This window comes from Neolamprologus brichardi, chromosome 16 (assembly GCF_056152115.1).
Source record: "Neolamprologus brichardi isolate AB-2024 chromosome 16, ASM5615211v1, whole genome shotgun sequence".
In the NCBI taxonomy this organism is placed as follows: Eukaryota; Metazoa; Chordata; class Actinopteri; order Cichliformes; family Cichlidae; genus Neolamprologus; species Neolamprologus brichardi.
Window position 1 is genome coordinate 7,456,995 of NC_142119.1, and position 17,924 is coordinate 7,474,918.

At 43.7% G+C, this 17,924-nt stretch overlaps 1 protein-coding gene across 5 annotated transcripts in view; it reads right to left on the minus strand.

The window, feature by feature from the left end:
* Window positions 1-3,151: 3,151 nt before the first annotated feature.
* Window positions 3,152-17,924, minus strand: part of myo1b (myosin IB) — a 54,417-nt gene continuing 39,644 nt past the window's right edge. For 2 of the 5 annotated variants that reach the window (XM_087829598.1, XM_006793649.3), the window contains exons 15-32: window positions 15,722-15,784; window positions 15,168-15,368; window positions 14,736-14,962; window positions 14,306-14,506; window positions 12,507-12,600; window positions 10,418-10,567; window positions 10,265-10,333; window positions 10,084-10,170; window positions 9,658-9,744; window positions 8,666-8,752; window positions 7,792-7,878; window positions 6,964-7,038; window positions 6,744-6,878; window positions 6,510-6,616; window positions 6,264-6,396; window positions 5,719-5,871; window positions 5,376-5,506; window positions 3,152-5,291 (exon numbers count right to left, since the gene is read on the minus strand). In XM_087829598.1, coding sequence (XP_087685724.1) covers window positions 5,159-5,291; window positions 5,376-5,506; window positions 5,719-5,871; window positions 6,264-6,396; window positions 6,510-6,616; window positions 6,744-6,878; window positions 6,964-7,038; window positions 7,792-7,878; window positions 8,666-8,752; window positions 9,658-9,744; window positions 10,084-10,170; window positions 10,265-10,333; window positions 10,418-10,567; window positions 12,507-12,600; window positions 14,306-14,506; window positions 14,736-14,962; window positions 15,168-15,368; window positions 15,722-15,784 — 2,220 coding nt within the window. In that variant the 3' untranslated portion in view covers window positions 3,152-5,158. The remainder of the gene's footprint in view (window positions 5,292-5,375; window positions 5,507-5,718; window positions 5,872-6,263; window positions 6,397-6,509; window positions 6,617-6,743; window positions 6,879-6,963; window positions 7,039-7,791; window positions 7,879-8,665; window positions 8,753-9,657; window positions 9,745-10,083; window positions 10,171-10,264; window positions 10,334-10,417; window positions 10,568-12,506; window positions 12,601-14,305; window positions 14,507-14,735; window positions 14,963-15,167; window positions 15,369-15,721; window positions 15,785-17,924) is intronic. The other 3 variants (XM_087829599.1, XM_006793650.3, XM_087829601.1) reach the window with 3 other exon arrangements.

Here is a 17,924-nt window from a genome sequence, read left to right on the forward strand (position 1 = left end):
GAGTCTGCTTGGTCGTTCTTTGGCTAAATCTGCAGTCACTGTTTGTAGATCTGAAGGAGTAGTCCACTGTTTCTCATGGGGAAGCTGGTTAAGCATCCCAGTATGAAAATCTTGTTCAAGGAATGCAAAATGACAAATTTTAATTTGTAGTTGTTATTGTTTGGTGATGTCTCACATTAGAACCTTTTAAAACATCCTAAAATAACTGAATACATAATTGGCTTTATGTCTATATTATATGTGAAATATGACTATAAGCGTTTAAATGATGGATAAAGTAGGATGTTAAATAAAGGTAAGTATAAAGTACAGAGTCACAAATCACATCACATATTACGAGTCCTTCTATAATTATTTTACTTACACTGTCTTTGACTTTCCATGACATTTAACTAATTCCAGTATTTATATTTTATATTTATATTCAAGAAACTACAAGAGATGGCTGCATGGATAAATGGTTGCATGATGAGGTTATTTCCACCTTTGAAATACTACCTTTATAGTGGGACCTTAGTAAATGGGTTGAATAATAAAATAACAATTTACATTTAATTTTACATTTTCCATGTATGGAGGAGAACCTGCCATGCAGGAAACCCTTCACAAAGAAAAATTAATGGTGCTCATTAAACTATGACCTGCATGTTTTATCTGCCTGTAGCTAATAATCTGTGTTTGTGTCGTTAATTTATATAATAATAATAATAATAATAAAAAATAAATAAACAGTGAGACAAGTCTCAGTCATAAGATTTTATATTTTAAGCTAAACCTTATTGAATATGTTTGGTGCCTCAGCCTAATCAAACACAGAAAATAAAAGCAAAAACAACAATTATTTGTTCTTTAAAACAAGTATTACACACATCATCCATGAATCATTTACTAATCAGTAAGCATTATTAGTTGTGATTTTACTACTGTGTAACTATTAACTGAAGGTTCATTATCAATTCTCTATTTATTAATTATGGTCATTACTTCATGTATGGGGTCCACCTTAAATGACATGGTCACTTCAAAAAGTATCGAAGATTCAAAAACTTTCTTTGCTTTCAACTTGTAAATGTTAAATCTGTAGAAACCAGTGAGAGATCTACAAGAGAGGTTAGCTTTGGCTTCAGTCGGTGGCTTTGACTGCCCCCTAGTGTCTTTACCAAACAGCTGCACAGCTCCAGTTGGAGGCAGAGATGTTTCAGCTGTCAGTGCCAGACTGAGAAGAAGCTGTGAACAAACCAAGCTGATATATTTAAGAGTCAGCTCTCTACACTTGAAAGAAATCTGTGCCACAAATGCAACAGAAAAGAGGACAAGGCATCATCAGCGCCGTCAACATCCCGTTTATCTCGAATGCTGCCAGGTGAGCTCTATCTTAGCATCAGGATTCAGACCATGTTTTGGACGCTTTCTCCTCATGCAGTGCAATGAGTGGTTATTCTGTATGAGAGAGCAGCACATCTCAGACCAGTACCAGACAAGAAGGACTTCTCCCACAGAACAGGATGTGTGTGTGAGACGAGTATGTACCTTTAAACACATCTCATCATGAGGTGGTTACGCTCTTAGCACACTTAGCAAGCATGCAGTGTTGCACACAAAAAGCAGAATGATGATGCAGCAAGAACCTGTGCAGGAGTGAGTCAGGTTTATAACATAGTACACTTACATTTTTTATTTATTGCCAGCAGCATTACAGCTGCCTCTGCAGCTCTTTTTAAGCATGATGTGCCATGTAGATCCCGATGTCAGCATCTTATTTACCTGCTTCCCAGTCAGTGCACAGCATATGACAATGAAGGGTTAACTGGATGAAAACTGAGATTTGTATTTGATGAATGTAAGCAACATAATAAAACCTTTTCCAACTGTTTATCCAATCAGTGCTGGGAATGTGGTGTATGTCTCCCCTTAATCAAATGATGTGAGTCTAATGACTCATGGACCTTTAGCAATTTGCCAAGAAACAAAAAACAGGACGTCGGTTTTTGTGTCTTCACAGGTTTATAATACAGTAGACTTAATTTTTTTTATTTACTGCCAGCAGCATTAGAGCTGCCACTGGATCCCTGCCACCGCGATCAGACATCAGGTTTGCTAATGAGTCCTGCACAGTTTGCGTCATTAAAGGTGGATAAAGTAAAGTTATTTAAGTATTTCTCTCCTTTCAGTGAGCAAAACCAAAGCGTTACTCTGTTGATTACACAGAAGTCTGTGAGGACATCAGCATTTTTTCATAAAAACTTCATGAATCAGTGAAAATCTATAACTCAGCATTCATTTTCTGCCTGCACGTCACAGCTTTCATGGTTATGTCACCTTATAACCACAGGATGTCGCTAGAGACTATCATCTCTCAACTGGCATAATTTGCCTGTACACACCGATTGCCCCAATATAGTACCCAGCAGTGAACAATTTTGCCTTTATATAAAAATAATGAAGGAGGGTCCCACATTTCCCCACCTGTGCACAGTTTCTGACAAAAACAGCGAACGTCCAGAATCCCCCGGAAGAACCGGTCAGACCTTGAACAGCTGTTGAAGGTCTGACCGGTTCTTGTTCTTGTTCAACAGCTTCAGGTTCTGCAGGAGATGGGATCGTGCACTGGCCAATTCCTCCGAGATCTCACTCAGGGTTGAATATTCAGTGGGAGGCTGGGACTCCGCCTTCGTTTCCCAGCCTGCAGAGTGGTGGGAACCGGGTACTAGGCAGCCCAAAATGGTATGCTATTTTTACCACTCTGTGTTCAATCTGAGGGCTGCTCTCTTGAGACCTGTTGCCGGCAGTTCTCCCAAAGCCGCGGAATTTAACCCTAGGACAGCTCTCTCCAGATGTGATGGAAAACATCTGGCCAGCTGCTTGACTACAAGGCTTGGCCGTCCAGCCTCAGTGCTACTAACCCCCCTAAACACTCGTATACCAAGATAAAGCCCAGTTGATACTGATGATGAACAGCAACCAAGGCCCTTTAAAGGAATGTGAGACTTAGTGTGATGTAAGGATGACTGAAAGCTGCCTGCACGTGGTACGTTATATATAAAAAAGCCTTTATTGATTTGAAGTATTAACCATATACTGGTTTAGATAATAAAGGCAAGTATCTTTGAAAATAAGTGGATACAAAAATAATGCAAAGAGTGTCCCAGAATAACATTTATTAATTACTGACTTTTATTTAATTTAAAAAAGATTACTTGTAAATGTTACATTGAGTTCTACTGAAGCATTTCCATGATCTGTCTCTTAGCACAGGTTAACATTAGGCACACAATAACGCAGACATCATTTTGCATTTCTAGCAACTGTTCAAATACAAAACAGAGAAGAGCGATTCAGAGCGAGAGAGAGAGTGGGGAGGAAGAACCCTAAAACTGCACTGAAAGCAGCGTAGCCAGGAAAATACATCAAAACTGGAATTCAGCCCATTTGTTCCCACGTGAGGGTCAACGGCTGATTTCTCAGGTCCGTGTCGTGCGTTACATTAAAGAAAACACAAAATCAATTTCCATGTACAGACCATGATACCCTGGATTGCAAAAGCCATCAAGAGCTAATTTATGTCATTCCCTCGCGCATTCACCGAAAGTACAAAACGCCCCACCAGAAAAATCAGACAAATATTCAACGTGCCTAAAAATATAGAGCTCTCGCTTCCTGACACGCGAATGTTCCCTGTGTATAAATGACTGAATACCAGATTTTTTTTAAAATAAGACTTCTATAAAGTTGTAAAAAACCCAAATTTGCCCATTCTTTGATTCATCAAGGATCTGTAGTCACTTAATATTTGGCCTTCCTAAAAAAACAAAACAAAAACAAACAACCCCCCCCCCCCCAAAGAAAAAACACATTAGGAGCGAGTGGGCAGAGCACAACACCGACTCAAACTTCAGTGGCAGAAATAGCAATTTTACAAATACAGCAATTAAAATAAAGATACTAACCTGCCCTTTGTCCGAGTCAGGGCCACGGCCTTCAAAGCTTATGTACAGCTTATGGCACAGGAAGGGCAACTGCTATGGGTCCTCACTGCTGTTTTACCAGAGAGGGAATAATTGAGACAAAACGTTTTACTTATTGCACGAAAAATATTCAGTTCAAGGGTTTGCGTCACAGAAAGCTTTGGATGAGGGGAATGAATCCTTTGTCCTTTGGTTGGGCATCTTTCCGTTTTGGTCAGTCCCACATAATGCTCAGGGGGGCTTCTTTTAATTTATATATGGAAATCTGTGATATGAGTGCAGCAAATCTCTACAGAACAAAGCCTGAGAATCAATGCACACTGCAGTGTGTTGAAAAATGGCAATTTATCACATGTGCAGCCTCATCAAAACATACAGTGGCACTGCAGGTCAACGCTCCCCGTTCGAAAAGGTTTTTGACCCTTTGAATAGCTCGGCATGAACGGGAACAACGTTTGTGTTTGTACGCCGACACGTGACAAGTCACAGGAAATGTTCAATGGCACATAGAATGGATACAAATGGGGTTTTACAATAAATCAAGCACATTACATTTGACTTTGCAGCTGTCCACCTTTTTTCTGAGAAAAGAAATATAGAAAATAATACAACATACAATCAAATACATTTTCAGGTCATCCTCTTTTTGTTATGCAGAGGTGAAAGCAAGTGCAGTATTCACGTTCATCAGAGAACAAAATCCGACAGGCTGACCCCAAAAGACCTCGGGGTCATCTCAAATTTGAAGCCATCTTTTTAAAGCTAAAGCTGCTCAAACGCAGATGAGTCGAGATCTGTGGCGCTCGTCACAAACGTCTCTAATTTACCGTACAGGCAGAACAATCATTGTCAACATCACCATTGGTATACAGAAGTCTGTTGTGCACTAACATGATTTGCACCAGCGTCAACTCTTCGCGCCAGGTTCACAAAACACCAGTGAAACATTTTAATAATTTTCTGTGGCATGCAACCCAGATTAGGGCTTTCTATGCCAAACAAACAATGTGGTTACATCTGTACCTGTGCCTTAGAAACTTTGATAAGAACAAAAAGCCAAATAACTGCACATTTTTGGGCTCAGAGGGGAAACTGGTGTGACGGCTTTTGAGTCCAGAGTTTTGGGGGAGGATGATGGTTTGATGTTTAGTCGCCGCCAGACTGAGCGCTCAACGACAGCAGTGGAGACTTCACTATGGCGATGTGGGTACCGACACCTCCAGCAGGCGGTTGTTCTTGCGCTTGCAGGACACGCTGTTGCCATTCTTCGGGCTGCTCTGGATGAACTTCACGCATACTTTGTCCTGCTTAAACTGCACCAGGAACCTGCCACACAAAAAACATCGGCCACGTCACAAAACATCGACGGCGCCGAAGAAATATCAACTTTCTCAGTGCGACTGCTCTTACTCATCCGAGATGTCAACTTTAAGTTTCTCCCGGTCTGCGGCGGTCGCCCCGATGCGATGGAGCTTGGTGATGATTTCAATAAGGTGCTCACTGCTGAGCAAGAAATCTCCTTTGACAGCTGAAGCCGAACCCTGCAGTAGAAGAAAGTCACATATTAAGATCTTTTAATAAACTTTGGTGTCTCGTCTGGCCTTACAGTAATCGTCCGTCACTTGGAGACATTTTTATTCGCTTCCCGCCGAGCTAAATGAGAAGCTCAGTGCCTGAATGACTTTGGCTTCAACGAGCCAGAGCACAGCGGCTTCATAATTCTACTCAACTACACAATCGTGTCTCTTCTCACCTCTTTGAGTTTGAGAGCAAAGAAGCCGTCTTTCTGCGTGCTGACCGACATGCTAGTGACGTCTGGCAGAGGAATGCTGGCCTTCACCTGGCCCGTTTTCTGGTCAGCCAGGACAAAGTTCTTCTTGGTCAGCAGGAAGATCCGTGGCGTTCCCTGCAAACATCCAAGCTAACATTTTAGCCCTCTATCATTCCCCCTCTACATGTTTTTTTTTTTTTTTAATGCATTTTTAAATGTTTGTGAGCTCCAAACTCTGAGCTACAACATAGCAGATCTGTCCAGAAATGTCTGATATCTGCTGGAAGAAAAATGCTGTCAGTTGTTATGATGTCAAAAAACATCAGCTCACCGTGTAAAGTGTTGCAATATACATCAAAACAACAAACGGCGGCTCTGCTTCACTGTGGAAAATTGCAGAAAATCTCTAAACACACAAGGTCGCTGTGTAATCACACTTCCTGTTTTAGGTTTTCCAGCTTGCATACAAACTAAATGGACTGTAAATACTGTGGTGTGTGTGTGTGTGTGTGCGCGCATTTTCTGACCTTGCCATTCGCCCTGTTAATCTTGTTGACCACGTCGGCCAGCAGCACCTTCTCGTCCACAGCACTGTTGAGTTTTTGATATTTGGGGTTCTTGCTGATCTCCAGGTAATCTCCTTTGAAAGGCTGACTCACACTGACACACAATACAGGAAAACAAGACTCCACTTACATTGATCATGTGACTAGACGTTGCTTTTATCTTGCTAGTGCCATCAAGTGCACTTGATGGCAGTGATGTTCAGCTACCTGCTTGGGTAGAGAGCCTTTTTATCCTTGAAGATCTCACTTGCTTCCAGCTTCTCCTCATACACTGCCTTCTTCTCCTCGGTGAACTGGTCCCTGTATTTCTTGCACTGAACAAGAGACAAATTCATTCAGTTATATTCTGATGTATATGCAGTTATTATAGTATGTGAAGAAGTGCAAACACAAAACATGGTTCTTTAATGTGGCTGAATGTGGTCGGTTTTTGTGACCAACCCTCCAGTGATGGAAGATTTTCCGGAGCTCAGTGTGGACTCCATCCAGGAAGCCGTACGGCCTGGCCGGCCACTTTCTGTCTATGGGTGACATGGAAGGCATGCTGCTCTTCAAGCCCAGGAAGTATTTCTGTATCTGGACACACACAGACAAGAAAATCATCTTTGGTTTCTTAATATCATGTTAAACCTTCACATTAAAAAATAAAAGTCCAACTTACAATTCGCTGGATGGTAAAGTCGTAGATCTTTTTACCGGCATTTGCCCTGAAGAACTTCCTGTACTCTCTGCGGACCTATAACGGCACCAAGAGATCAGATGAAATCAGTGAACTCAGTCAGTTCTTAATTCTTATCTGTGTGTGTATTTGGAAAGAGAAGGAGGCACACCGACAGTGCAACACAAACAGCACACTGAAAAAAAACATCTGACGTTTGGTTAGTGACAAACAACGACACAAAAACTGCAACTGCAGTCTGCTGGACGTTGACATTTACTTTACTTGAAAGGATGTGATGGTTACAACAAACAGTCTGACCATAATTCTACAAACTGAGGTGGAAATGGGTGCACTGTGATGCACGAGGTGCTTAGTTAACATGATGAAAAATAAAAAAAACAATATTAGGACTGCAATAAATGGTGTATGAACAAGTTTACTTCAACAACCAGCAACAGGGACAAGGACACACACCTAGAGAGAAAGAGAGAAACTCTGCTGGATAGAAAAAAGTGCTCATTTATGGGTTAGTGTGACAGATGCAGAGAGAAGAAGATACGAGTCAGACGCCGCTGCGTGACATCTGCAACATTAAAAGCCTCAAAGGAGGAAAGAAAGGTCCAATCCTCAATCATCCATTTAAACTGGATTTTTCTTAACTACTTGTCTTTTATACATTGCATTAAAAAAAATTACAAAATGCAAGAAGTGTCACGAGGACAGCGCCTGGATAATGACAGAGAAGATCCCTGAGGAGGATGAGGAAAGTCAGGGGTGTCGAGTAGGTGGCAGACTTGTTGATGGCTGCGCCGTGGGGCTGGGAGGTACCTTGAGTCCCTGCCAGTAGGCCCAAATCAAAGCGACAGCGTGCTTACGCCTGGCCTCTTCCTTCAGTCTCCTGAGCTCCCTGCGAGCCTGTTTGGGGGTGGGAGGGAACAGACAGAGAGTAGGAACAAATGAAGCAGGAGAAGATGAGAGGGAGAGGAGGTAGACACCGTTTTGCCTGAGGTCAGCAACATCAAATGCGCACACACACTGCACACAAGCACAGTGTGATCACTGAGAGACTGTAAAATTACAGCTCTGCTTCTCCAGCCTCCAGAAACCAATATGGAAGTGTGGGTCATGGGAGCATTTATCTGGGGAACCTCTGGAAGGCAAACAGAGCTGGTGCTTTGACAAGTTTGAGTGCAAAAGGAGAAAAGAAAAAGTCACATCTCAGGCGGTCAGAGGATCCAAACTCATCCTTCTAAAAAACAGCACAGCAATGCAAACACTACACATGCACTAGCTACACAGGAAGTCATGCAGAGGCAGCAGGCAGCGTGCGGTGTGAAGCATGGACCTCGGAGGAAGAAGCTGAAAACAATGCCACGATAGGACACATCAGTCCCTGATGTGATGTATGGAGACTGGACGCCTACGTTTCACTGACCAGTACTCACAGTGAAAAAATGACAGCACTGCAAAGGCAGGTTCAGATGAAAATAACCATTCTGGTCACATGGGTGAGACTGCTGTGCTTTAGCTGCCAGCAGTCTGCCTCTGAGAGACTCCTTAATAAGATGTCTTACATACAACTTAAGTGTTTGGAAAGAGTCAAGCAGACTGATGGACACGTTATGGACGAGGTGGGAGTGGGATTGATGGAGGGCGGCAAGTCAGAGTCACGGCAAATCAAGTCAACAGGCTTCCCAAATACCTTGGTGCCCTGCCAGCCGGCCCAAATGACCGATACGGCATGTTTATTCCTCGCCTCCTCCTTCAGCTGACGCAGCTCTCTCCGGGCCTAATGAGAAGCGGTGGCAGTTGTGGGTGAAGTTAATTTCAGTGGCAATCAAAACACAATTGTCCGAAAACAGGGGACAGCAGAGGCGACACAGCAGGGGCAAAAAGGCGGATAAACAAAGACGAACAACAAGAAAACGTGCGAACGAGGAGACTCTCCCCGCAATGAGGCTGTGTGTGGTCAGCTTTAAAAGAATATTGTATGAAATGATGCAATATTAAAGTCCAGCAAGAAAGTTCAATTATCTTCAGCGTCAAAGGTGCAAACTAACAAAGAGCCAGAACCACAGTTTAGATCCAAGACACTCAAGTCTTAATGCTTTGAGCCTGGCTGTAATTTAGTCTAATAACAACCTCCAAGAATATAAGATATAACAGAGATTGTTACATTCTGACAGGATAATGGTTACCTGCATGCCAGCAGAATCAGGCTGAGCTTTAAGAGCTTCCTGCTGCACATCACATCGATTAATAAGAAGCTTCTTGACTTTAACCAGAGTAAAAACCACAATCATAATCAGATGTGTGGCAACATGTACATGTCTTACTTCCAGCATATGTTTGCAGCATATGCTGGAAGTAATTTTAGATCCCAGCAGAGGTGTGACGCACTGGACAGAAAGTGTAAAACACCTGAGCCGCACGTCGCAGCCACGATCTGCACAGCTTACGACGCCGGATTAAGCGTGTTAGTTGGGGAAGTTGAGATAATCCCACATTTAAGAGCCACACAACAGAAAACGGGAAAAAATTAACAGTCGGGCTCGTTAATCTGGCCGAGGTTCATTCAGCAGGGCTGCTACTCTATCAGGCAGTTTCGTGGTGAGAATAGCAGAGGATGGGACAAGACGTGATGAACAGGGATGGCAGCTGGGACAGCAACACACTATCGCTGGGTGGAAATACCTTGGTTCCCTGCCAGTATGCCCAAATTACTGTCACAGCGTGTTTATTCCGCGCTTCTTGTTTCAGACGTCTCAGCTCCAGCCGTGCCTGGTGGATGTGGTGGGCGTTCGGTAAGACAAGTTAAAGATGTGAAGAGGAGAAAAAATCGAGACGGGAAAGTTGAAAAAGGAGCAGGGGAGAAAAAATAAGTGGGAGCTGTGTGATCAGCACAAGAAGCAGGATTAAAGGAAAACAGCAGCGATAACATTAAAGGACAGGTTTGTTAAAGAACAGCCGTCTTGCAATACTGTGGAGCCTTTAGGCAAGAACACAGCGAACAATAAAAAACCAAAGAGTTTGAAGCGATACTGACAAGTGTTCAGGAGCAGGCTTCTCCTGCAGAAGCCATCAAGGTACAGCAAACACCTCGCTCTTTGATATTCGTACCTGGGTGCCGTGCCAGAACGCTGCGATGGTGGTCACTGCCTCCTCGCATCTCTTCTGATATTTCAGCTCTCGCAGAAGTTTGCGGGCCTGGTGGAAACAGGCACACACTTTCATTTTCTTCCACACCACAGCTGCTACACTTTTTTTAATGAACAGAGTGAATTCAAAGACAGATGCACACCTGCCAGCCTCTGGTGTACGACTGAACCACGGTGGTAGCACTCTTGATGTTCCGGTACGTCTTTTGTTGCTGTGAGATGGAAAAGTGTCATTATGCATCGGTGAGTATGGTTTTTAATCCGCTTTGTATTTTGGTGTAATTAAAGGGTCTCACAGCGTAGCGGCGGTACCAAGCTGCCACCACTATCTGGCTCTTCTTCATCAACAGGAAGTGTGTGCGGCACTTCCAGCCTCTGTAGATCTTCTGAATGAGTGTGGCAAGGTCTTGGAGACACTGCTTTCTCTTCTCCTCCAAGAAAAAGAGCTGCAGGAAGAGGTAAATATTAAGAGCTCCAGACGAGAGCACCTGGAAACTGTGTGAACGCTGGATGTTATCAACATCATCAAATTATCTCCAGGATGGTAAAATGTCAGGGAAAGTCAGTTTACCCTGAGGGGAAAAGGTTACGAGTTGGATTTTTTAGGGGGTGTTTCTAAACTGAGGAAGCACCAATTTCTCAATGACAAGAACAAAGTGCAGGTGGGAAAAAACGTTTACTGCTCCAGGAAGACAATAAAAATGACCTTTTGATAATCGACTTATTCTCAAGGATGAGACCGCATCATTTATTGCACTGGTGTGAGGAAGTCACTGCTTTACCTTCAGGAACACTGGGCCTGTCGACATAACGCCACATATGGAAGTTTCTGGGTTTGTTCATACATCCACAGACAGTGTTGGGGAGTAACGGAATACATGTACCGCTGTTACGTATTTAAAACACAAAATATGAGTAACTGTATTCCGTTACAGGTACCGTTTAAAAAGGTGGTATTTAGAATACAGTTATTTTGTTGAAATAAATGGATTACACGGCGGTACTTCTCTGTTTCATATTGTCGCGGGTCAGGCCTGTTTGGGTTTTGTTTGACAGCTACGTTCTGTTGTTCCAGGCGGCAGCGTTACGGTTGCCATGGTTACAGGGCGACGCTCTCTCTCTGCGTGTTTCCTGGGTGAGAGAGGCCTTTTTGTTGTTGTTGTGCTAAGCTAATAGGCAGAATGCTACCGGTATAGCTCTAAAGAATGTAGCCTCATGGGCAGTGTAGTCCGTGCTGCAGGGAGAATGGACTGCCATACCCGTTATGTGTCTGTGAGCGAGGGAGGGAGAAAAAGGAAAAGTACAGCTGTCATCGAGCAGAAACGGGAGCTGGAAGCATGTAAATATAATAATAACCACTGCAGCCAAGAAGAGTGCCTGACGAGCCCAGTTGTAAGTAATCTATTAAGACTCGACTGTACGCTGTGTTCGTGTTTTCCTCCAAAAACAATAAGTTCCGTTGAAGCAGCCGTTCAACGCCTCTCTCTGTCTCTCGCTAGCAAAGTTGACCCAGACAACAAAGTAAAGCTAGTTTTCGGCTACGAGCCCAACACAGAACCCACTGTATTAGCCAGAGGTCCCTTTACTATGGTTCGGAGCCGCGGACCTTCAGTAACAGTAATAAATCACAGCAATAGTACATTCATGTAGTTGTAAACAGCATGATAATATATTAAGTAATCCAAAGTATTCAGAATACGTTACTGTCATTGAGTAACGTAACGGAATACGTTACAGAATACATTTTGGGGCATGTAGTCTGTAATCTGTAATGGAATACATTTTAAAAGTAACCTTCCCAACACTGTCCACAGAGCTTGACTGATACCTACGTCGCGACTCGTATTCTATTTTCTGTATAGATTAAAAAAAATGGTGCCAGTTAAGCTAAAGGTGTGACTACAGTGATTAAGGAGCAGAATAAATATGCTCGGACTCTGTTTCAGTGATTTTGAAGCTGTAGATATGTAAAGCTGATAAGCTGATCAGATAGAAAAAGCAATTATGGAAAAATTCTCCCAGCGTGAGATCATGTTATTCCAGGCTCTGTTTGGCCTTTTGCTGGTGGGGCAGAAAGTCCATCCAAACGCTGCGGGCCCGAGCAGCTGAAGAGTCTGCAAGCACAGAGGAAAGAAGCCTGTTTCCCATGTTATATGGGACAGCTAAGTGAAACCATGTGTTCTCAGAGTGGTGGTTACAAGCTAATTGTTGAAGTGGGGGCTCCAAGCAAAGCCCACCCTGCTTTACAAACATGTAACTGTGAGAAAGCAAGGCAGCTGAGCACACCGGCTTCAACCATTCGACTCTAAAAACAGCCCAATCTACAGGAATACCGAGCAGCTGTCAAAAAATAAAAGCTTCGCCAGGTTAGAGAGTGGATTTTACCGTTCTTGGGTTTCTGATGAAGATCTTGGAGCGGCCATAAGAGATCTCTTCTGCTGGAATCTGGAGGTCGGCCATCAGCACCTCCACTCCTTCCCTGTGGGAAGTCAGAAAAGTCAAGAGGGTCCTACACTACATGAGTGCAGATATATACAGTTTTCACAGGATTGCAGAGCAGTCCCACCCTTAATGCTTCCATAGGAATTAAGAGGGTAAGTCGCAGGCGTGCGCTGCTAATCAAACGCACTTGATTAAAATAACAACTCTTTAAAATCAGGTTGTGTCAGTTCGAGCTTTCAGGTGTGTGTCAACAAAATCTTCCTAGGAGCGGACGTTCCAGCAAGTTCACCCCGGGGTCAGGTTGTGCAATGCTCAGAGAAAAGGCTTTGCAGGCCTCAGCATGCTAACCTGGGAAGTTCATCACAGTACAATTAGAAAGACACTGAACAAGTATGGCTTGTTTGGAACAATTGCCTCTTGTCTTTTTTTAAAAAAAAAGAAAAAAAGAAAAAACAGGGCAGCACAGCTCATGTTTGCAAAGGTTCAACCTGTGACATCTGAACAGGGGAGCCGTTTAAAGTCCAGACGTCAACGTGATGAACACGTGAACAAACACCTGCAAACATCTGTTCCTAAACGTTTTCATTCAGAAGTAAACACGCTTCTTAGATCAGAAGTTAAATGTCTTGAAAAGTTAAGGTGTAGTCGTCTCGTGTTTAGGATCTTAAGACTACCGTGACCTGCACAGACAAAGGTGAGTGGGCCAAAATTACACCACAACAATGTGAGACTGATTAAAACCACACAGAAAACAATTGCACATGATGCTGAATCATGGGGTGTACTTAGTTTTTCACAGGAAGAAACAGCAGAAGGATTCGGATTCATGGAATAACAGAAGAGAGCGCCGAGGATGGAGTTTGAGAAACGATGGAAACCACGATGAGAGCAACATCCAGAGAAATATGTCAGGAGACTAAGAAGAAAAGTAAAACCACACAAAGCTGATACAAAGATGCTGAAACATCAGGAGCCAGATGTGTGAGACGGCAGATAAAAATCAGTGACTTCACCAGCAGAGAGGACGAAACCTGCAAGTCTGGCCGAGTCGAGGGGACAGATAAGGAGGGAACGTCTGGGCATGTTGTGGTTCCGAAACATAATGTTTCATTTCCTTCAAACAAAGCTCGCTGTGACGACATGCACCTCAAACATCTCTGCTGACACACTACTTTTATATAACATGACCGAACCAGCCAAACCTTTTTACCCTGGAATCACACTCTCACGTCTTTAGTTAACTTGCATGTGAATCCATGAAAACAGCTGGGAAAAAAGGAGGGAACCAGTTTCCTTATCCTTAGATCTACACATATCAAACTCAGCCAAAAGTGTTGCTTTATAGCTCAGACTTTTAGACCACTTTCTCTATTTAAATATACAGATGGTCTGCTGGGTAAACTGCTGTCAAGTTCCCCTAATTATCTTCCATTTTGCCTCTTTCTGTGTCATCCGAGTACTTTCTAGCAACGGCTGCTTCGCATTCACACAGCCACACCTGGGAGTGGACCACTCTAGCCACAGTCTATTAGTGCTGGTCACACACTCTCCACTGGGAGCAGAGTCAAGTTTAGTGCCTTAGCTAAAGACACCTGGGAGCATTTCTCATTTTCCACACTCACATTTTCACACTGAAAACTTGAAGGGATTTGCTCTGGCAAGCTTCCAGGGCCAAGACCTCTTTTCCCCCCCTAATCAACTATTCCCTAATGTCACCACTTCAGGGTATAAACAACAATTACCTTGCAGGCCCCTTCCAATGCGGCCAGGTCCTTTTGCAGAGCATTTTGTAGCGCTCCAAGCAGGGCTCGTAGGGCTGGCGGAAGGCATAGCCTGCTCGTCGCACACGGACGTTCTCCATCAGGCCCAGGTAGCGCACCTGATGGCGGACCAGAGAGTCGGTGAAGATGTGGGATGCCTTCTTATCATTGGGCTTGATGCAGCTGGAAAGCAAAAATTAAGTTGCAGATATTAGGCTGGTGCGTAGAGCCGGCTGCAGTAACAGCAGCAGCTCTTAAGTGTGCTTTTTATAGATTAATAGACCGTGCTAGACGGTGAGAGTAACAGCAGGCCGGCTGAACCTGGACTATTTGAAAATTATTTCAAAGCAAACTTTGAGAGAATCACAAACAGCATGTGCTCTTTCTGTGCAATCGATATGATCAGATTTACCGGATGTAGTTTGGGTTCTTGGTCTGCAGGTTCCTCATCAGCGTGCCCACTGAAGCTCTGAACTGGAATCCAGCAGTTGGGGGTCTCTTCAGGTTGACTTTGGCTGGGTTGCCTTCAGGAAACAGCTGTTTGATGAGGCTGTGGTTGGCTTTGTACATGGCCTGTGACAGGTCCCGGTACAGAAGGTCATTGTTCTTATCCACAAAGCCCTCGACACGATACAGCACCTGGATACACAGAGGGGAAAGAGCCATTCACAAAAAGGTATTTTCATACACAAGTTGAACAAAGTGGTTACTTCTTTTTACACTTTGATTTTATCCTATGGCAGAATTTCACTCTGTCCCATGCAAAACTTCATAATATTACATAATTTCCAATAATCTCCATATTAACATATCCATCAGCTGTTATTGTTGCTGCCTCGGGTACCTTGCCGGCGTAGTGCTGGATGCGGAAGCAGTTGTGCGGCAGGCTGTGGTCGTTGAGGAACTTTGAGTTCTTGTTCAGCCGACTCTCAAAGTGCTGGTGGTCCGCACAGATGGTGTTCAGTTTGTCCAGGAAGGTCTCATCAGTGACCGTCCCCGGCCTCAGACACTCCTCGTCCAGCATGGCCAAGATGCCGTTTTGATTCTGGCTCAAACAAAAGGAGGTTTAGGGTCAAACTTCTGAAGGGTTCAATGTAGAAACGTATTATTCTGTTATGATTCATGTGTTTCACAGTGCTGAACAATCTGTTCACAACAGCTCGGATAATCATCTCATTTTGCTAAGGCAACGTCAGACTTAAAATCAGCTTTGATGATGAACTGCTTTTCAATAATAATACCGATCATAAGGTTACATAGGAGGTTTACGCCACCTCTGGAGTCACGGAGCGGGAGAAATCACCCCAGATTTAACCAAAATTAGCGCTTCTCACTTATTCCAGAGAAACATAATAAGTGTGGAGAACATGAAAAGCCAAGAACAGACACAGGACTTACGTTCTCAATCAGGTCACAGATGATGGCATTGTTGAAATATTCGATGTTGGTCCACTCGATGCCCTGTAACAAATGCACAAGCAGAGGTATACAGACATTTGTGTACATTTTAGAAACTGATGTCCGCTGCATGTGGGAGAGCTCAGCACAGCACGTGCATTTTCAGCGTGCACCTCACTTTCATCTATCGTCTTTACCAAGTATTCATGTGCTGCAGTTACAGAGACACATGTTGCAGCACTTAATATTGACATGGGCGTAATGAGAACAAATGCTCCGGGAAGGAAAAAACAGAGACTTAGGTTGGTCACAGATCTTGTTTCTTTCATCTTGAACTCGAGTGCGTTTATTGAAAATGATTTAATCAGGATAAACTGATGCGTTTCCATCAGTTCTGAAGCCATAATTGTCCTCGGTGCTTTGATGTTATGTCCTACAGGCTCCGTCTCCCTCACGTCAAGGCCACAGTCCCTTTGGAGACTCAAAAGAGGAACAATTTCAATCTTGCCCTCTCAGAAAGGTTCACTGCGCCTTGAAAAAACGATTTATCAACTTCATAGCTACTAACGGCTTGGTAACATAGGTCGGGGTAAGCAATTGGACAGATATTTTGGAGAGGGGAGGGGTGGATGCACAGGAGTAGGGATGGGTATCGAAAACCGGTTCTTGTTGAGAACCGGTTCCCACTGTTTCAATTCCTTGGAATCGTTTGCCATTTTTGCAAACGATTCCCTTATCGATTCCAGTCGCCCCGAATGACGTCACCACGTTGCGGAGCGTCATTTACCTGGCAGGAAACATGGCGGCTCAAACGCTAAAAAGTTTGGTTATACTTTACGAGAACGGATGACAACAGGGCAACTTGCAATACTTGCAAAGTAGATATTTCATTTAAGGGAGGAAACACTACGAATATGCAAAAGCATTTGCTCACAAAACACCCGATAACCTTAAATGAATGTCGTATTTTTAATTCCGCTCCGGACTCGTGAATCTCAACCCAGCAGCAGCGGTAAAGTTTGCACGTCCTCTCCCGTTAATACGGCAGGTAAATAATCAACTAACAGTGCATATTATGTTAGCGCGATCTGCCTTATTACAAAACCTGCCATTACTGTGCATTTAGGTGACCATGATGAGAGAGACAGACAGAGTCTGGCTGGCTCAGATGCTGGCAGTTCTTGCTACAGTCTACCGGTAGCGTCTCCTTTCAGGCCAGGATAGACGAATGTCACGGAGCAGTGACTAAGTTTGTGGTAAAAGGCTTGCACCCATTTGCCACAGCAGATGCCCCCGATTTTCGGTAAGTGAATGTGTTTAATTGTAGGCAGGGACATTATTGGATATTCTTGTGTAATTGCTACAGAAGAATATTTATTTTATTATTTTACATTCACAATTTTTTTTCCTGGGGACCCAGTGACACCCCATTGAAGAGCCGTAGGTTGGATCTGTTAAGATCTCACTGTTGGGTTTGTAAGGCAATGTTACTACTAAATTTCTATCTTGTTCAAAGAGAAGATATAAAACAAAGATCTAAGCTAATTGACCTTAGTGTTCTCCTTTTTTTTTTTTAAAAAAAAAATCGATAAGAGAATCGATAAAGAATCGAATCGTTAAACAGAATCGAAAATGGAATCGGAATCGTGAAAATCTTATCAATACCCATCCCTACACAGGAGGCATAGCTTAAACTGACGGATGGCCGGCCACATTCCTGATTGGTAATCCTCCCTTCTTGCTCCAGCACTGCGGTATTTTCCCATGCAGTATACTGGAGAGAGGCCAGGAGTGGAATATCATTGGTGGTGGTGTTAGTAGGGAAGTGGCGTGGGGGTCACTACCGCTGCACTCATACACAGAGCTCAGAAAACAAACAGAGCCTAAAGGCCCACAGCGGGGAGTGTTTACTCTCGCCGGAGCGGAAGACCATTTCCGTCCCCAAGAATCCACAGAGGGAAGACGTGAAAGGAATAAATGAAGAGGGTTTTCATGACAGAGACACGCGCAAAGTAATAATGCGTCTGGTCAAAGGGCGAGGCTTGTAGAGCTTAAACAGATGAGCGCCAAGCTCAAGTTGAGCTCATGCTGCGATAATAAGCCGTCAGCGCAACAAAGGTGTGCAGAGCGCCGACGCGTAGAGTGATGCAGATGCAGATTCTGCACAGCTGTGCTGGTCAGATCCCAGAGTTCACCATTCACA